Source organism: Grampus griseus, assembly GCF_964374135.1.
Source record: "Grampus griseus genome assembly, chromosome: 1".
NCBI classification, from domain to species: Eukaryota; Metazoa; Chordata; class Mammalia; order Artiodactyla; family Delphinidae; genus Grampus; species Grampus griseus.
The window spans coordinates 25,735,527-25,756,036 of NC_139017.1; the positions used below are offsets into that span (position 1 = coordinate 25,735,527).

Here is a 20,510-nt window from a genome sequence, read left to right on the forward strand (position 1 = left end):
TGAGAAGTCCATGGAGTCTTTTCTAAGAAAAGTAAAGCTATGACTTGCCAGGAATAAGTAAACAAGAAATCCAGAGGGTAGGGATTTGGTTTCCACTTCAGGCCTTCAAAGATCGCTGCCCCCAGGGGAGACACGAGCCCAGACAGTGCCTTTGGGCAGCTGAGAAAAAGACGTCCCTTTGGATAGATGGAGCCCAGTGGGAGGCATCTCAGCTCAACCAATAGAGTTTTGGCCAAACAGCAAATGGCACAATTATGCATGTCGGCCCTGATCACAGGTGTTCCCTACAAGGTTCAACGGCAGCCCCACTTCCGTGGGAGCCATGGAAGAGGCAGACAGGGAGGTGGTGTGGGGAAGGTGGAGAGTAATGGGAGAAAAGGGGAAAGGGATAGACCCTAAGTCAGAATGAGACCCTAGAAGGAGTAGGAGACAAAGGTGCAGACTTGGATGCAAACAAAACAGGAAAAATACAATAATCATATAAGAGAAATTCCACAGTATGAGCTCCTCAAAGCTCCTAGCGTTTTTTGTTTTGTTTTGTAGAGATATCATTCTGCTGTAACACACATGGCGCTGGAAATTAACTTCCAATCTGTAAAACTGGAGGCAGAAAGTCTGCCCCATCTCTCCACAGAGAATCAGCAAATTAAGAGTTGGATCTGTGCACCCAGCTCCACATTTCTCCCCCTAAATCACCTGAGACCAACTGTGGTGTGTTTAGGAGAGTTCTTCTCTGGTAATAATTGCTGGTGTATTTATAATGGGAAGATGTGAGCATCCCTAAGGGAACTGTACCTGATGGAAGAACAAAAGAACCGTGAACAGTTTCACACTCCATCCTTCTTTGACTTAATAGGCTCCTCTCAAATAACCAACTACTACTGTTATGTGTCAGCACGCCCAGGGACTAAAGAAAGCCTTCGCTGTGCAAGATTATATACGAGAAGCATCTGCTGTGACCAGCGAAAGGCACTATTTGAGTTGGCTGTCAGTGAGAGTGCGGAAATGGCTTTTAAGGAGGACCTTCTCTGTGGCAGTGGGAGCTGTGTGTACAGCAGCACGTGAGTACAGAGCACTCAGGAGCAGGTCCCACAAGAAGGCTGATGAACGGAGGGACCCGTCTGAGGGCAGGGCCTCGGAGCCGGGAGTTGGCCCTCTCAGCTCAGCTAAGCCCCTGATTCTGGACCCGAGCTGGTCTTGGTTTAATGTCACAGCAACCTCTGGCCTCAGAGGGATGCTGGTTAAATCAGTCCTAAGAGTCAACAGCATAACAGGGGCTTGGAGATGGCCGTCAGGTGATACAAGCAGCGGTCTAATAACAAAGGTGGAAGAAATTGCACAAGAGGTGGAGATAGTCAGAAATATAATAACATCCCTAAGAAAAAGATGAGTTTAGGCAAAAGGCAAAAAGTTAGCAGAAGGAAATGAGGGACAGCTTGCCAAGTGAGAGAGAGAGAAAACAGAGCAAGTGGACCGCACAAAATCAGTCTCAGGGCAACCCAATATTGAGGTGAACATCAAAATTTACGCAGAAAATTCCAAACCCGGGAGCTGTGTATTTTTAATCAACAACGGAAAATTGTGTAAAGGTCAGAATCTTCAAGAAGAGAGTCAGTAAATAAAAAATAACCCCGTTACTGGAAAAAAAAAAAAAGAACAGAGGAAAAAGAGAGGGAGAAGCTCTAACTAATGTGACGGATCCAATGAGGAGCAAATGGACAGACAGTAAGGATTTGAAGGCGTTGAGTAATCTGAAGTAATCAAAACCCATGAAAACAGATTTAAAGGCATTTATTTACATTAAGAAAATAGAGAAATGAAAAAATAATAATGAAAAATGACCTTTATATAATTTTCCTTGAAAATTTCATTTGAATTTGGTAAAAAGTTATGGTCTTACAAAGGTTGTGAACTAAATGTAAAAGCTGTAAAGAAATAACATTACAATAAGAAGTGGCGTCTGAAGACAGAACTGAAAACCCATGTGTTCACCAACTCCACAGAGATGGCAGCACCAGTTCTGCCAAACTTGAACTTGCCTTTGCAAAGCTCATGTGATCGCTAGCAATTTTCACTATTTTTTCCCATACGTGCTCTGAATGTAGATTAAAATCCGCCAGAAGCTCATTTTCTCCATGGATTAAGACGACAACAGTACGATTATCAGTAAGGTTATTTGGGAAAGACCATCAATGCGAAGATAGGAGATCACCTGGAAGATTCACTTTATTTCCCAGAGCTCCAGGCAATTCTACACGTAATCCAGGATTTGTTCACAGCTCTTCAAATTCAAATGAGGATTCTACCCCCTCAACCTACAGAGCTGAGGATTCACCCAAGAATTTTCATAGGGTTTCACGCACTTCATACTTTAAAGCACAAAGGACATGATTAAGTCAATCTCAACTATAGTCATCATATTGTACATTATATCCCTGGTACTTATTTATCTTATAACTGGAAGTTTGTACCTTTGGACCACCTTCATTCAGTTCTCAAGTTAACACTGCTGTACGGTATGTTTGAAAGCTGTTAAGAGCGTAGATCCGAAGAGTTCTCATCACAAGGAAAAAACATTTTTTTTCTTTTCTTTTTTTTTTTTGGTATCTGTTTCTGTATGAGATGATGGATGTTGGGTAAACCTATTGTGGTAATCATTTCACAATACACGTAAATCAGATCATTATGCTGTATGCCTTAAACTTATACAGTAATATATGTCAGTTATATATCAATAAAACTGAAAAAACAAGGTCATGACAGTTTTTTTAAAAGTAAATCTTTATTCAAAGTGAATAGTCAACAAATGGGAAATCTAATGACACCTGACTTCAACACTTAATATTAACATGGGAATCACACAAAGGAGATTCCCTCATTTGAAAAGTTCAAAGCATGATAAATAACCAACTTGATGGTCAGTTATGCCAATCTCTGTTTTTGGTTAAGATTACTATTAATATTTTTAGTATTACTGTTGCTATTTCACTGTTACTACTTTTTTCCAAAGGGGAACAAAAAAGTGTTTTTCCAAAAGCAGAGTACTGAAATTCTGAAGCAAAGGCAGTCCACCAAAATGCTGATATTTAAAGAAATAAAGAGGGAGGGACTTCGCTGGTGGTCCAGTGGTTAAGACTCCACGCTCCCGATGCAGGGGGCCTGGGTTCGATCCCTGGTCAGGGAACTAGAACCCACATGCCCCAACTAAGACCTGGCACAGCCAAATAAATTAATTAATTAAATAAAGAAATTCTGGCAAAAGATATGTAGAAGAAAAGCAATTTGGGCTTCAACATTTTCTAAAGCAGCACTTCTCAAATTATCTGTGGTGAAGGAATCACTTTTTTGCTTTTATTTCTAATTACATTCAAACTATAAGACCTACTTTTTAATTTTTAGATTCAATAGGCATAAACTTACTCTGTCAACTTGCTACAGAAGTTTCTAAATGCTTCCTCTGAATTTCCACACTTATCACAGACCAGTAAGTGCGTGCTGTCCACAAACCACACTGGGGGTAGCCCTGGTCCAAAGTATCACTGCTTATTCAGAACTGGAATTTTTATTTTATAGCTGTTGAATCTGAAATGCAACAAGATCCACCCAGACCTCTACCCATAGCTCTGAAAAGTAAACACTTTAAAAGAAAGGCCTGTATCACAGAGAAAAGTGGACACCTGCAGCCCTCAACAAATCAGGGTTTTGTCGCTGTTCTGCTTATCTTCTCAAACTGATTGCAGGGCCCCCTTACTTCGTGGGTTTTATCAGCGATTATGATGGAAAAAGCCTGCTTAGCACAGAGAACAGCAACAAGGCTCACAGGTGACAGGAAATGAGAATGGACTCCCCACCCTGCCACTTCCCAGCTGTGTAGCCTTGGGCTGGTGACTTGACTCAGGACACCTCTTTCTCTATCCATCAAACAGGGAAAATTGCAGGATCTACGTCCCAGGGTTACTCTGAGGATTAAGGGAGGTTCTGCATATGAAGCGCTTAGTGCAGTGAGTGATACACACTGAGTGTTCAGTAGATGTCAGCCACGTTGGCCACAAATTTGGCAAGTGGCGCTGCTCCTATCTGCAATGAAATGACGCCCAGCACAGCTCTTGAGGGCTGGCCAGCCTGTCCTCACTTGGAGCTATGTAGAGTCCAGAGCCCTGCAGACTCACGGATGTATTTCAATCACACAGTCAAGCAGCACGAGTTCAAAAGTGGTGAACACAGATCTGAGGGGCTGACCCTGCCCCCAAGTTCCTATGTGGAACGACTCTCCTATCCTTCCACGAAAACCATAACCGCTAATGTGTTTCCAATTTTGGCCCCAGCAACAGATCCAGATTCCACCCTTCTTAAAAGCCACGCCTACCATCACCTCACACAGCTTTGCTTGAGCTGAAACAGAAAGCTCCTCTGACGCGACCTCAGTTTACTGTCTGACAACGTAACGGGGCTGCTTATGACTTCTCAGGGGGGCCTTCGGGGACCCACAGAGGTGAGGGACAACCCTGGTTCTCTCTTGACAGTGCGGACCTTGAGCAGGTCACCCGACTTTGCTCTCAGTCCCCGTCCATGACAGGGAGGTTGTCAGTATGCTGCCACCCTCTCTGGGAGGCGTGACAGCCCAACCACTATGGACAAGAGCAGCGGGGCAAACCGCGTAATGAGTGTGGGGGGGTGAATATATATATATATTCAGTCTCTAATATACATATATAATTCTTTAAATATATATATATGGGGTTTTTTTCAAATTTTTCAGAACTTTATTTTTTTGACTTTTTTTTTAAACATCTTTATTGGAGTATAATTTCTTTGCAATGGTGTGTTAGTTTCTGCCGTATAACAAAGTGAATCAGCTATACGTATACATATATCCCCATATCCCCTCCCTCTTGCGTCTCCCTCCCATCCTCCCTATCCCACCCCTCTAGGTGGTCACAAAGCACCGAGCTGATCACCCTGTGCTATGCGGCTGCTTCCCACTAGCTATCTATTTTACGTTTGGGAGTGTATATATGTCCATGCCTCTCTCTTACTTCGTCCCAGCTTACACTTCCCCCTCCCTGTGTCCATATATATATGTATATATATATATATATATATGTGTGTGTGTGTGTGTGTGTGTGTGTGTTTTTAAAGAATTATTCTTTTTCTCATGGTACTTCACCCCTCACTCTACACTGTAAATGCTCTAAACACAAACCAGGTAGTTTTTTTCTTTTTGTTTTTTTTTTGCGGTACGCAGGCCTCTCACTGTTGTGGCCTCTCCCATTGTGGAGCACAGGCTCCGGACGCGCAGGCTCAGCGGCCATGGCTCACGGGCACAGCCGCTCCGCGGCATGTGGGATCTTCCCGGACCGGGGCATGAACCCGTGTTCCCTGCATCGGCAGGCGGACTCTCAACCACGGCGCCACCAGGGAAGCCCCAAACCATGTACTTTTAATGCCTTAACCCACTAAGCTCCAGGTGCTGTCAGCATTCACCACAAAGCAATGACAAGTATTCAGGTAGCCCTCTGAATCCTTTCTAGCTCTTTGAAAGCTCATACCACAAGCCCTTGCAATTCTGAATTCAGGGGTTCTTTGTTTATCACTAACATCATCCGCAGGGCCTCGTCCAACCGACATCACTGGCCTATTCAGGTGGGTCCACCCTGGTGTTTCCATTCTACCCCTTGGTGTACAAGCAAAACTCTCAGGAAGACTGGCTTTGCCAGTCATTCGCCATTCTTTTCCCTGGTGTTTGTTCACTTGTTTGTAAATCCTTCTCTGACCCACGTGAAAGCTGGCCTCCATACACCATTTGTCCAGCACTCAGGCCTTCCTGGTCTATCCCATCTCGACATCGTCTCCCTGACTCGGATGACACTGTTGGTTTCCCCACAGCAGGGAACGCTATTCTCCCGAAACACTGTCCATCAGGGATCATAGCACTTCTTAGTTCTTCCTGCTTCAACTCCTTTTTCTGGGTTTTTTTTATGAGTCAGTCAGTCTGTAAAAATCTCTGGACATTTCAGTATTTCAGGAGATCAACCCCCATCTGAGCACTGAATGTTCTCTCCGGCAATGAAGCCAGGTAGTCACCCAATGCAAGCTTGATCTCCCTCGGTGATGGGGACCTCACTGTCTCTTGGGGCAGTTTGAATTGTGAGCAAGTTCTCCTTCATTCTGAGCTGGGAGATCTCTCTCTTTCATCATGAGGTTTTATTCAGCCTTTGACCCCATACTCGGGTTTTCTATACAACCATCCAAATCCCTCTTTTACATGATGGCCCAAGAGACAGCTGAGGGCTCTCTTCTCCAGACTAAGCCTGCTAGGACTTGGCCTCCTATTTCCTCACCACTTTAGTCACCCTCCTGTAGACATGCTCTAATAGCCCACCTATGTCCCGGGATCTTCTGTGCTTGTGGCATTCCCTCACATTCTGTTCCATCTGTTTATTCTCTCCTTGAGTGGCATGGACATGACCTCCCAGTAAGCTTTCTCAGTGGTCCCAGACAACACAGAAATTCACGAACACACAGAGCTAACACGATGGCCTCTGTTGTCAGGTGGCCACTACATACATATTTCCTGTTACTTCCCATACATTCAAGTTGGCCCAGTTGTTCACAGGACAATAAACACGGCACCAAGGTACAACCAGAACCTCAAAGCCAGTCTTCCAACAAGCCCCGTGTGCTGCCTTTATTGTGTCTTAATCCAGGATGTCAGCCTCTGTTCCTCCTCTAACTTGTTCCTTTCCTAATCAGAGCCCCTTCCTCAGATTTGTGCTTTGGCTGTTACCATTGCTAAGGATAACAGGAAAAGCCAAACAACGTTCCCTCTTACTGACACGCTCATTAAGTCCATAGTGAATTACCATTTGTCTAGCACATACTTTGTAATTTATAATCATCTTATGTTAATCTTCAGAGCAACCCTGAGGAACAGATATTATTCTCATTTTATAGGTGAGGACCCTGAGGCAGAGCTGGAACTCAAACCCAAGGGGTCTTCTGATTTCACATCTCACGCTATTTAGTCTATACCCTGCTTACTCAGAAGCTCACGAATCTTAGGTACAGAAAAAGTTTTCTAAGGTTAAGTTCCAAGTATCAAGTAAAGAATGAGTCACAGAGGAAAACCCAGAGGAATCTGGTTTCTATTTCTGGCTTTGCTATAAACTACCTCACAGTTTAACTTTCCTGGTCCTCAGTTTCCTTATTCATAAAATAAGGAGATCAAATCAGACAATCCCTGAAGCCCCTTCCTGCTCAGCTGTCCTATGTCTCCTGCCCTGTCTCTGCCGTGTTGCTAAAATTAGGCAGAAAACATTGTTGAAATACCTTTCTTTTTTGTTTCTCAGGGTTTTTTTTTTTTAAGTTTCTGAAATTAGCTGGCTAGTTGACAACTATCCAGCTAGTCTGTCAAGGAGGAAGAAAATTGCCGTCTCTTTAATAGCTAAATTTTAAGCAGTTCCTCTTCTGTAGTGAGAAGAGATATCTGCAATCACCAGCCATGGGGCTGCACCCACAAAATTCCTCCTCCTGTGGAGACCATCTTTAGAGCCACGTATTCCCAGAGCAGAGGTTCTCAAGCCAGGCGACGTTTGGCAACATCTGGAGACATTTTGGGTTGTCACAACCGGGGAAGGTGCCACAGGAATCTGGCGAGTAGAGGCCAAGGATGCTGCTAGACATCCTGTACTCACAGGACAGTCCCCCTAAATAGAGAGTTACCTGGCCCCAGATGTCAAAGGGCTGAGGTTGAGAAACCCTGTCTTAAAGAGTGAAGTCAAAGAACAGCCCCAAACTCTTCCCAGTGTTTTAGCTAAACTGGTCCACGTGAGAGGCCAACCGGGTGGGCTCACCTGAAAGAACCGAGGGTCTGGACACCTCTCTTACCTGGCGAAGAAGGACGCGGCCACCGAGGTGCCCGCGGAGGTCTCGCTGGCCACGCAGGAGGCTTGCGAGGCCGGGACGCTGCAGGCCGAAGGCTTGTCTGCATTGTAGCGATTCAGCGCCGCCTCTGTCAGGCCCTCCCGGCCAGGCTCTGTCATCAGCTGGGAGATCTGGCAAGGAACACGGAGATCGAGCTCATTACCTGTGGCTCACGGCATTTCCTGACTACCACTGGTAGCGCCTCTGTTTTGGGGTCGGGGCCAGAGCGTGGGGCAGGGGGCGGTGAGGCTGGGAGGGAACACGTCCCCATGTGCATTCAGTGACACGCGACATGGCCTCCTCTAAGGCCATTTTCCTGCATGTTAGCTAGAATACCTCCTCGTTTGCCTTAAATATAATGGAATACAATTATGCCCTGACACTGTAAGTTTCAATTACTTCTGTGTCCCCCCCTCCATTTGGAGGGGAAAGCAGAAGCCATTAACCACACTATCTGCAGCCCAAGACCAGACCAGTAGGACCAACTAGTGCTGGTTTCTTACTAGGAAGGCCCTAAAGGCTCTCAAACAGACAAGAGGGGCAAAGATATCATTTTTTTAAGGGAGAAGTGAACCTGCTAATGAACAGAAGAAATTAAACAAAACACTACTTGTGTATCGTTGTTGTTTGCTGTAGGCAGTCAGCAAAGAGATGACTTAGAGAAGCTCATAAAAATAGATACAGCCCACCATGAATTACCAATGGTTTTTTTTTTTTTTCTTGGAAGGTTTAGACCATTTCAACAGACTTAATTTTCCTACTGGTTCATTAAGATAAACGGCTTCCATTTTATTGGCAATAATTGCATTTATAGTGCAAATTCTAGTGAATGGGGGCTGGGTCTGTTTTGCCTAAATGCACATAATATACTATGAAGAACCACACTTCTGGGCAAAGTAAGATACTGGTATAGAAATATACTTTGGGAAAGTGCTAATCCCATGACAAATGTAATAATTATGCAGGCAAGTCCTAAGGGTGCTATTTTGAAAGCCTGTTACTTTAAAACTTCAGTCTACTTGCAAAAGGGAAAAACTGTCAGTTTTTTTTAAAAAAAAGGAAACTTTAGTTTGGGGGGGAAAAAAAAAAAGGTCTCCAGCTGGTTCAAACCTCTTAAATGCTGAGTGGACAATGTTTCTAATTGCCTAGAAAATACAAGTGCGATAAGGCAAAGATCAGAACAGTTTCCACTCTGTGCTGAGCAGCCCAGAAGGCCAGTGAAAGAGTCCCGTTGGTTAACCTTTGAACATCAAACATTTGTACTTTTCATTATTAGAAGAACAGCAATCACTCTTGAGCCCCACAGACTTGAAACTTTGCTCTGCTTAAATTCACGCTCTGACTTGGAAAGCCTTGGCATTATCCAGCTGTAATTCTGCCAATACACACTTTCTTATTCTCATTCATTCAATGCGTTGTAAGGAAACTCAACCCACATCAGAGAAACGGGAGAGGAAACGGCAAAAGCAGCCAGTGGCCTGGAGGACGTTCCCTGCACTGGCAGGGGCTGCTTCCCAGGCAGAGGGCCTGTGTCACCTCGCTTTGGGCTTCCTCTGCAGCCCGTGGGGTGTGGGCTCCCCTCAACCAGCTACCGCTCTCCCGGAGGAGTGAGGCATGCTGGAGGGGACGGCTGAAACAACCAGGGACCTGGCCGTGGGCACGCACACTGTTGTCACCACGAAATGGCATTTATGAAGCACCGGTGGTACAGGATGCCATCCCGGACAGTGTCCCAAAAACAAACCTCACCGTGAATTCCCTCCATCCCACAGCTCTCCACACCAGAATGGGGTCTCAGGAGCGACGTGCGGCCGACCCTCCTTGATCATCCTTGTGACAAAACTAACACCTACCCCAACCCTGTGTTCCCTAGGCGACCCCCTCCTTGGAAGCAGACCACCTACGCAGCAGCATTCACTCTTCCCCTGGTTCCGAATCTTATTTCAGGGCAGTGGCCTTTCCTACCAGCGGGCGGCCTCCCCACACTTCAAAAGCAAGTCTCTCTAAGAGGGGCCTGCTTTTTTGCTGCTAGCTATAATGAAGGCTCTGTTCTGTAAGAATCTGCCCGGAAGACTTGGCTTCTCCAAAGGGCATGGGGATGAGCTCGCCGAGAACCCCAAGCCCCTCTCCAGTCATGCAGCGGCCCCTACCCTTGGTTCCCAGGCCAGGTGGGCAGCACGTGAGATGTGCTAAGATGTGTGTGAGATGGGGCTGAGGGGTGTGCTGTCGTGGTCGGTTCCCCCCGGGGCCCTCACTGCAGTCCTGCAGAAGCTGGATTCTAAGAGACCGAGGGGCAGAAACCTGGGGCTGCTTCCCCAGGGGAAAATCTAGGGAGCAGGGGCCAAGGCTGAACCCGGATCTGTTGGATTCTGTGACATTTTCACTCTGCCCTCCCCTCCCCCAGTCCAACCCTCATTCCCGCTTTAACTGTCCCCTCAAGGCGGCTCTCGGGGCCCCCTCCCCGCAATCCACTGTAAGAGAAAACGCCCAAACAGCAGGAGTTCCCGGAAACCTTAGCTTCACTGCACAGTCTGCAATCCAGAGCCTTCTTTGTAGAGGACTATGGTTTACCTCTGCTTTTCAGACTTTTCTGACTTAATGTTTTCTCTCACGATACTGTGAAAGCTACAAGACTCTTCGTGGGAAAATTCAAACACCTCAATCTCTTCGTCTAACACATCTGAAAAGCGCAAAGTTCTGGGGGAAAGGATTCGTTATCTTGATTATGTGTGTATGTCATAGTCTAGAAGCAGCAGCTGAAAACTTGCCAGGGGGTCCCAATCACTAACTTTAGGGGGACTAGATTTTCACCACAGGATTTCATTTGCTTTAGTTCTGATTAAAACCTGCTGTTTGCTCTCCATCTCTGTTACACCGGATGGTTTCACTAAAGCAACAAGTATCTGTGACTTTCAAAACACCACATCACATCCCGAGGGTAGTGGTCACTGAAACACGGGATGGCAGTAAAGGAACCAGGCACAGGGAGCGGGGGGGGGGCGCCTGTGTGTTTGCACACATGTGTGCTGGTCCATGTGGGGTCTTCAGTGCGCACGGGAGTCCCCGCTACCGTTCGTGTGCACAGGGAGCTGCCCCTCACAGACCTCACAGATAAAGCCACTCACTACGTTGTCATCCTAGGCAAGATTCATGTCTTTCAAGCACATTTACATTTTTGCACTGCTACCTCAATAGGAGGAGCCGTATACTTGTTCACAAAGAAATCTCGAATCTGAAATTCAGTTACGATCTCGACCACAGAATCAAGACAAAAGATGTTTGGCTGTTATCAACCAAGGTTGCTTTCACATGGCAAATCGCAATCTATAAGCCATTGACCTTTAACTTCTCCACTGATGGGAAGGACTCTGAGAGCTTCCAGAGTGTGACAACTTGGGGGCTCATCTTAAATGGCATTATTGACCCAGAAAGCCACCTCCCTTGGACTCTGCCGGGGCAGCAGGGAACACCAACAGTATCCATTTCCTGTGCAGAGACTTCTAAGGACAGCAGATGCATCCCACTCAGTCTTTATATTTAATGGCATTATGACCCCAAATCCCAGAAAATAACATATAAAGCATTTTCTGTTAGGCAACTTGTATCTCACTGTTTGGGGATATCTCCTTTATTGTTATTACTACTTACACTGTTACTTAATATTTTTATATGTTTTGCAAACAGTGGTGCTCAGTAAATATTTTTTGATGTGTGTTAGCACAGCCTAACTCACAGTTATCCTGAAAAAGACTGGACACAACTAACGTCAACCCTTGGTATTGTCTATGCTGTCAGTGGTTGCACTCTTAGGGAACGAGGACAGCAGGATACAATTTCAAAAAGCCTAAACGAGGTAAGCAAATCTGCAAAGGACAAGATCAACAAATGCATCCCCAAACCAAAGATAAACGGTTACAGCTGATCATGCAGACCCTGCATTTCAGTCACAGGGTAACAGAAAGCTGGTGGAGGTACACAGAACAGCATCTTCCTCTAATAATCACACTGCAGTGAGGTAGGCCCCCATTAACTTATTTGGGTTTTGCTCCTATCAGAGAGTAGGGGGGAGAGAAAATTTTCCATCCTTTTCTTGCACTTCCATCCTTTTCTTGCACTTCCGCTTGCACTGCAGGAACATGTGTCAATCCCCACTTGAGTCACTTCTGAGGCTGGCTCTAACAGCATCTGGCCCCTTCCCCCCCCCTCCCCTGAAGGATCCCCCTGGGGAGCAGCTGCCCTTTGTGACCCAGGGACGGAGCAGCACAGAGGATTCTTGGAACAGCCATGGGCGCGTGTCTCTTACCTCTGTACCCCTCCTTCTGGGGACCAAAATGCTTCATTTTATGAGATATGTTCATTCGATCCTGGCAGGCAAAGAAACAAGAGGTATGCCCCACTCAGGAGGGAAGCACTGTGACGTCTCCGAAGCCAGAACGATCTCCTCTTCTGCAGTGTCTGTGCTGGCCTCAGCCCTCCCTAAGGGGTTCCACTGCACCCTTGTCGTGTCAGTGCTTTCTGCCCCTGAGCGATTGGGCAAACTTGATCGCATTTCAACTTTCATCTCACCCTGCCTGTCTGTTCTCCATCTGGAAACCAGACCTACCCAGAACTGAAGTGATGCATTGCAAAGGTGGCTCCCGTGCCGTGCGCAGTGGTAGTAAGCACCTTTCCTAAGCAGGATTTGTAAAAGGGCCAGAGCTCATACGGCAACACAGTGTTTGCTTAGAAGTCTCAGCAGACATTGCAGCAAGTTAACTACTGCTGGCTCTTTTTGCCTGAAGAAAAGCTACTGAAAACTAGAACAATAAAATGTGTTTTCCACTAATCTCATCTAAAGATATTTTAACAAAAACAGAACAAAACAAACGAAAAACCAGAAGGACAAAGATTGTATGATTCCATTTATATGAGGCACCTGGAGTAGTTAGATTCATAGAGACAGAAGGTAGAATGGTGGTTGCCAGAGGCCTAGGGAGGAAGACACGGGGAGTTACTGTTTAACGGGTACCTAGTTTCAGTTTGGGAAATGGGAAAGTTCTGGAGATGGATGGCGGTGATGATTGCACCACACATGAATATACTTAATGCTACAGAACTAATGGTAAATTAAAAATGGTTAAAATGGTAAATTTTATATCGTACATTTTACCACAATTAAAAAAAAACAACTTAGAATAAAGAGCACCAGGGGACTGCTGACTAAAGGGACAGTCCAGGGCTTCCCTGGTGGCGCAGTGGTTGAGAGTCCGCCTGCCGATGCAGGCGACGCGGGTTCGTGTCCCGGTCCGGGAAGATCCCACATGCCGCGGAGCGGCTGGGCCCATGAGCCATGGCCGCTGAGCCTGCGCATCCGGAGCCTGTGCTCCGCAACGGGAGAGGACACTGCAGTGCGAGGCCCGTGTACCGCAGAAAATTTAAATAAATAAATAAATAAATAAAGGGACAGCCCAAGATCCGCTCACTGAAAGGACTAAGAAAAAGCACTTGGACAGAAACCAAAGCTGTAAGGACAGTACTCCTCTTATTTTAAAATGCAGCTCCATAATCATGATAATAACTCCAGGGTCAAACTCAATTATCTGGTTGTATCTGAAAGTTCAGAGCTCCTAATGCAATACCTGGCACACAATAGGTGCTCTAAATATTTCTAGAATTGCTTGAATAAGTAGCTTAAGGTTTAGAAATTGTTCTGGTGCACAGGCCACTCTCCTGGAACAAAGCAGAGGTGGTGAGATTTGACCTCCATGTGAAACTCCCCTAAGGGACAAAAGATTCTCTGTTCAGAAACATCAAAGGGGAAATTTTAGGTTATGTATATTTTACCACAATAAAGAAAAAAGAAAAGGAACAAAAGAGAAACGCCACAACACCAAAGAGTTGATCCCCTTCAGCTTGTCCCAGGTGGCCTGCACCTGCTTTGTCATTTTAGAGGGAGTCATGAGGACTCTGCGTGTCGAGGCCGAGTCAGAGAAGGGGGCCGAGTCCTCCAGGGACTATGACAGTGAGTTTGCAGGGGGGTCTCAGGGACAGGACCCCACCAGCCTATGCCCGAAGCCTGCAGGAGATGGGGTGAGCCAGAGCCCTCGACGAGGGAGCAACGGGAAAGCTGGGAGGGGCTGGAGAAAGCCTCCACCGGAACTGGGCTCTTGGATTAAACCTCATTTGATTTCTGTACCAGGTCAAACGCCGTCCTTCCTCAGCTTCCCTCATTCCTGCCATGTCCCACCCGAACAGTCAGTTAACATTTTTTCCATAACTAGTGTTCTGGAACTGGGTTGGTTCGGCTCCTCTCCCATGCCACTGTGACTTTTAGGCATTTAAATGCTCCGGTTAACCCTCCAGCCCTTGGCATGCTGTCCCCGGAGCACAGGCAATGCCGCCTAACTTGAACCTGGTCCCTGGCCTGGCCTAGTCCTTGTGACTCCCATGGGGCACAGACCACCTCTGAGACCCCGCGGCTACCTTGAGTCACACAGATATAGTCCTCCTGTGTTGTCCAGCTACCCCCTCCCCACAGCCAGCACCAAGGGGCCATGATGGGATTCTTATGTCCCACGGCTGGGTGTTTGATTACCCTTATTATCTTAACTTGCTTTGGCTATAAATTTTATTAGCGGCCATAAAATTATCCATCCACAGCTTTGACTCAGTGACCTCTTGCCACAGAGAATTCCACACACCGGTGCTCCCGGGGCCGAGGAGAGCTGCCTTTTCCTCACCCTGGATTTACAGCCTCACCTTCATCAGGGTTCCGCCCTGAATGATGAGTCAGCAAACAGAGGAGGCTGCTGTGTTTCATGATACCCGTTATCAGGGCTTTAATCTGGCCCCTCAGTGCACATGACTGTCTTCTTTTATTCTTTGTGTTGCTAAAAGGTAAAGGGGCAGGGCCACCCAAATGCTTTAGAAAAGACTGAGGTGCAGGGTACAACAAAGGGCCAGCTGCATTTCTGTTTCGGATTCTTCCCTTAGATTTCTTTTTTGCTTTTAATTTTTACTGGAGTTTAGTTGTTTTACAATATTGTGTTAGTTTCTACTGGACAGCAAAGTGAATCAGCTCTACATATATATATATATATATATATATATATATATATATATATATATATCCCCTCTTTTTTGGATTTCCTTCTTCCCATTTAGGTCACCACAGAGCATTGAATAGAGTCCCCTGTGCTATATAGTAGGTTCTCGTTAGTTATCTATTTTATACATAGTATCAATCGTGTATATATGTCAATCCCAATCTTCCAATTCATCCCACCACCCCTTTTCCCCCTTGGTATCCATACATTTGTTCTCTACGTCTGTGTCTCTATTTCTGCTTTGTAAATAAGATCGTTTGTACCAATTTTTTCAGATTCCACATATGTGCGTTAATATACGATATTTGTTTTTCTCTTTCTGACTTACTTTACTCTGTATGACAGTCTCTAGGTCCATCCATATCTCTACAAATGACCCAATTTCATTCCTTTTTATGGCTGAGTAATATTCCATTGTATATATGTAGCACATCTTTTTATCCATTCATCTGTCGATGGACATTTAGGTTGCTTCCATGTCCTGGCTATTGTAAATAGTGCTGCAGTGAACATTGGGGTGCATGTGTCTTTTTGAATTATGTTTTTCTCAAGGTATATGCCCAGTAGTGGGATTGCTGGGTCATATGGTAGTCCTAGTTTTAGTTTTTTAAGGAACCTCCATACTGTTCTCCACAGTGGCTGTATCAATTTACAATCTCACCAACAATGCAGGAGGGTTCCCTTTTCTCCACAGCCTCTCCAGCATTTATTGTTTGTAGATTTTTTGATGATGGCCATTCTGACTGGTGCGAGGTCAGAACTACTCACTGTAGTTTTGAATTGCATTTCTCTAATAATTAGTGATGTTGGGCATCTTTTCATGTGTTTGTTGGCCATCTGTATGTCTTCTTTGGAGAAATGTCTATTTAGGCCTTCCACCGAGTTTTGGATTGGGTTGTTTGTTTTTTGATATTGAGCTGCATGAGCTGTTTGTATATTTTGGAGATTAATCTTTTGTCAGTTGCTTCGTTTGCAAATATTTTCTCCCATTCTGAGGGCTGTCTTTTCACCTTGTTTATGGTATCCTTTGCTGTGCAAAAGCTTTTAAGTTTCATTAGGTCCCATTTGTTTATTTTTGTTTTTATTTCCATTACTCTAGGAGGTGGGTCAGAAAAGGACCTTGCTGCGATTTATGTCAAAGAGTGTTGTGCCTACATTTTCCTCTAAGAGTTTTATAGTGTCTAGCCTTACATTTAGTTCTTTAATCCACTTCGAGTTTATTTTTGTGTATGGTGTTAGGGAGTGTTCTAATTTCATTCTTTTACATGTAGCTGTCTAGTTTTCCCAGCAACACTTATTGAAGAGATTGTCTTTGCTCCATTGTATATTTTTGCCTCCTTTGTCATAGATTAATTGACTATAGGTGCGTGGGTTTATCTCTGGGTTTTCTATCCTGTTCCATTGATCTATATTAGTTCTGAGATGTGCAGCTCAAGGCAGAGCTCAAATATTCCTTTAAAGAATATCTTAAAACAAATAATAAAGTCTTACCGTCAAGCTTGTAGTATTTCTTCCTATAGATACATGTAAATAGGTTGACTGACAATACTTTTAATACTTGGTGCTCAAGTATGTTTTGTGGGGTGGTTTAGTGACACATTCAAAGACATACAATGATACCAGGGGTCTAGCTGCCATGATGAGGTTAGTTTCTGCCTGAGCGAACGTTGAGAAGTGACTTCAGGCATCCTCATAGGGCGTCATCGTACTCATTATTGTTTTTGAGTCAGGGTCTGTTCTAACAACTTTGTATATATGCTGCCATATTTAATCCTGACAGCAACCCTATGAACGAGGCACAACTGTCACCAAATAATAGCTTTAACTCTGTCTGCCACAAGGGAAAAACCCTGGAGGAGGTATTGACGCCCGGTTTCCTTTCTTTCCATCCTTGAGTTTATCTTGCACTGATCACATCATTCAGAGAATGTACGGCTCTTCAACTGTGGCTGCCCCATTCAGAAAATGTGTTAACAGCCAAAGAGTTGATGAAGAGCAGAGAAAAGGATCATTTGAATCATTTCTCAATATGCACACAGGCTTGCTCTATCCAATGTTTTGTGATTTTTAGGATCAAATGAAAGCAAAATCAAATGGTCTGAATCTTGATGTAACCGATCTCACTTTCCATTTGCAACTAAGCAAATTCAGACTGAGTAGAGCAACCAGCACCAACCCAATCCTGGCATCAGGGTTGGGCCCCAAGGTCAGCTCCGAGAACCTGGAAGAACTAAAGGATTTTTTCATGTCCTGAATCACGTGGGCGGCTCTTTTACTGGGGGAAGGTTACCATCGCACCCCACCCCAAACACTTCCAAGAGCCAGTGCCCCAGGAATGCCCTGAGCACTCTTCCCACCCTGGATGTTCAGGGCCACCCCTCCCTATGGTCCGCACGGCTGCCCTTGTATCAGAGCATTTGTTTTGTTTTGTAACTGCCTGTCGCGGGTCTCTCTGCCCAACTAGATAGCAAGCCCTGTGAGGAGAGAGACTGGGTGTTGCTCACTTCAGTATTACCACCATAGCACAGTGTCTGGATATGGAATATACCTAATAAATACATCAATTAATACATTAATTACAAATACCTACAAATAAAAATAAACTTAATTTAGTTGCGTTAGCATTGCTTGAGTTTTGTTTGGTTTTGAGGGATAAAGGTTATTTTCACCTGATTTTAAAAATTATGAACAGGTTAGACAAAGCTTTATTCAAAAAAACATAAGGTATCTCGGGGTACACTTCATTCAATATATTGGTGAGATAAATGACTGGAGTGGGGAAAAGAAAAGGCAAACAAGAAACAAAGAGGGCTTCCCTGGTGGTGCAGTGGTTGGGAGTCCGCCTGCCGATGCAGGGGACGCGGGTTCGTGCCCTGGTCCGGGAAGATCCCACATGCCACGGAGCGGCTGGGCCTGTGAGCCATGGCCACTGGGCCTGCGCGTCCAGAGCCTGTGCTCCGCAGCGGGAGAGGCCGCAACAGTGAGAGGCCCGCGTACCGCAAAAAAAAAAAAAAAAAGAAAGAGGCCAAGGGACAGAGATAAAGAAAAAAAGAGGGAAACAGGAGAAAGGGGAAGAAAGAGAAAAACAAAAAGAAATTACAGAAAAAGATTTTTAAAAAGGAGACGAGACCAGTGCCTTTCAGCCAGTTTGAGTGTGAGCATGTGATGGCCACAGCTAGGGAGCTGGAATTCTCTGGAATATTAGGCAAGCGATCCTAGGCACATGGTTTCCAGGAGAGACAGAATAAAGCTTAGAGGCTGAAGTCCCACTGCCTGTCCTAGCTCTTCCCGGTATCAGACAAGACCTTCAGCTACACGTAGAACCCTGAGGCGCCTGAGGATAAAATGTGTGAAGGAAGAAGTTTAAAGACCCATGTCACAAAATTGAGCCATTCTCTCACCCTTTTCCAATAAAAAGCAAAACATAGTTCTAATTTCCGAAAAAAAAGGGCTTAGAATTTCTGAATATCTCAATACTTGCTCATGTAACGTTTACAGATGGCATGGTTTATTAGTTATGCTTCCAAGAGAAAACACAGTAAGATTAAGAAACTGAACATTAGATTACAGAACTGATGTAGCATTTAATTCTAATACAGATCGTGGCCTTTCCATCCATGCCTGACCTGCTGTGTTCGTCTGTACATGGCCATGCAGCTTTAGGAAGCAGTCCCTTCCTAGAGCACGCCACTGTGTTTGGCTAACACTTGGAAAACTTTCAAGAAAACCGGCAGCGCCTCATGGCCTGGAATTTTAAATGTGCATTCCTTGTAGGCACCTTACTTCCTCATAGTTTCCTTGAGCTCTTGTGAGAAAAAGTCAAGAGGGACCTGAGACAATACTCTGCTGTAAGGGACCCACCAAGGTCTGCAGAACAGCCAGTTCACTAAATGCAAAAGCAACCTTGCCTTCTGGGCAAAACTGAGGGGACAATGTTGGGAACTTAACAAACAAAGGCATGTGTACACACACACACGTGCATGCACGCACACAGACGCACATGAACGCACACAGCCCTCAGGATGCTGGGGTGGTGGACAGAGAGTCCGCACAAAGAAGGGGCGAGGCTGGCAGCTGCTGGAGCCCTGACCCAGGAGTCAGGAGAGCCAGGTCTGCAGGGCTCCCAGCACCAGGGAAGGGGCTCGTCCTTGTTTGGAGTCCTTCAAGGAAGCTGACAGCATTGAGGCTGGCTCTAGATTATAGGATTCATTCTGCTCACACCACAGCCACAAAGGAGAGATGCCCAGACTGGAGACAGGCTGAACCAAATGGAATTGCCAGTGTAATCCCAGTCCCTAGGAAAGGGTATGCCACGCATCAGGCCCTTGGTAAGCATTGCACTGAATAAAAGGATCCAATTCTGGGTATGGCTTGGTTGATGACAACCAAGTTATTTCCCCTCTCTTAGCCCTAATTTCCCCAGTGAGGGGAACTCATGAATCTGTGTCTTGGGTGAAATGAGATAATGCACTGAATGTGCTCTGTGGTGCCTAAAGTCATCATCAAATATAAAGCAGGGACGTTTAGAAATATTCCTCTTTCACCTTAAAGCATGTCCCTAATTTAACATTTGTGTGGCCATTACGCAAAAACATACAAATATGTCAATGTCAACAACAAAACAGAAAGCTTTCCCCAGTACTGTACCAAACCATCAATGGTGAACAAGGGGCTGATTCTCTCAAAGGGTCAGCTGGTTGTTCCAAAGCGATGCACAGATTTTCACAGTTCCAGCTTTGAACTGACCTCACATCTTCTGCTTACCAGTTGCAGAAATGCCAAATCCTACACCAGCCCAAAAGCAATTTTCACAAAAATGTTTCAGTGGAGCTGGAAAAGTCCTTAGATAGAGTCTAGGCCAACTTTCATGTGTAAACATGAAGACACTGTGGTCCAGACTGGTGAGCTGAGTTGTCCAAAATCACACATCTGGTTTGTGGCACTACCAGTCAATTGTAGCACTTACTTAAATGCACATCAAAAAGCTAACAATAGGACAGCAGAACTCTAAAAATCCCCGAAATACATACAGAGAGAGAGAGAGCGAGCGAGCCAGGCTCTGAAGTTCAGCAATAAGCCAGGGGCTTGGTTGTAGCCAAACAGCTGGCTGCGGGACCTTTGTGAAGTCAGTTAACCTCTCTACAACCTCGTTTCCAAAATCAGGGATCTGCCATAAGGAATACCAAATAAAAACACTCTCAATTGTCCTTCTCCTCAAATAACAACGGCTTAAGCTTCTAAACCGATGCTTCAGAGTCTCTCATTGAAGAGCTGCACAGGAGTAGGCAAACATTTGTGGGCTGACCTAAAATAATCCTGTGAAGACGTCTGGAACTGTTCCTCTGTCTCGTCCCTTCTGAGTTCAGGATCACCCACTCCATATGGCTGGTAATTTCCACTTCTGTATGTTCCTACCTGTCCAGACTTCAGAGAACAGCTCAGCAGGGTTGCTTCCTGGGAAACTCTGGATCACGAATCCCAGTCAGGACAGATCCCCATCCC

At 45.3% G+C, this 20,510-nt stretch overlaps 1 protein-coding gene across 1 annotated transcript in view; it reads right to left on the reverse strand.

The window, feature by feature from the left end:
• Nucleotides 1–20,510, reverse strand: part of KIF26B (kinesin family member 26B) — a gene marked incomplete at both ends in the record, with an annotated part of 500,266 nt that overhangs the window by 250,553 nt on the left and 229,203 nt on the right. The window contains one exon of the mRNA XM_082652451.1: nucleotides 7,888–8,054. Coding sequence (XP_082508577.1) covers nucleotides 7,888–8,054 — 167 coding nt within the window. The remainder of the gene's footprint in view (nucleotides 1–7,887; nucleotides 8,055–20,510) is intronic.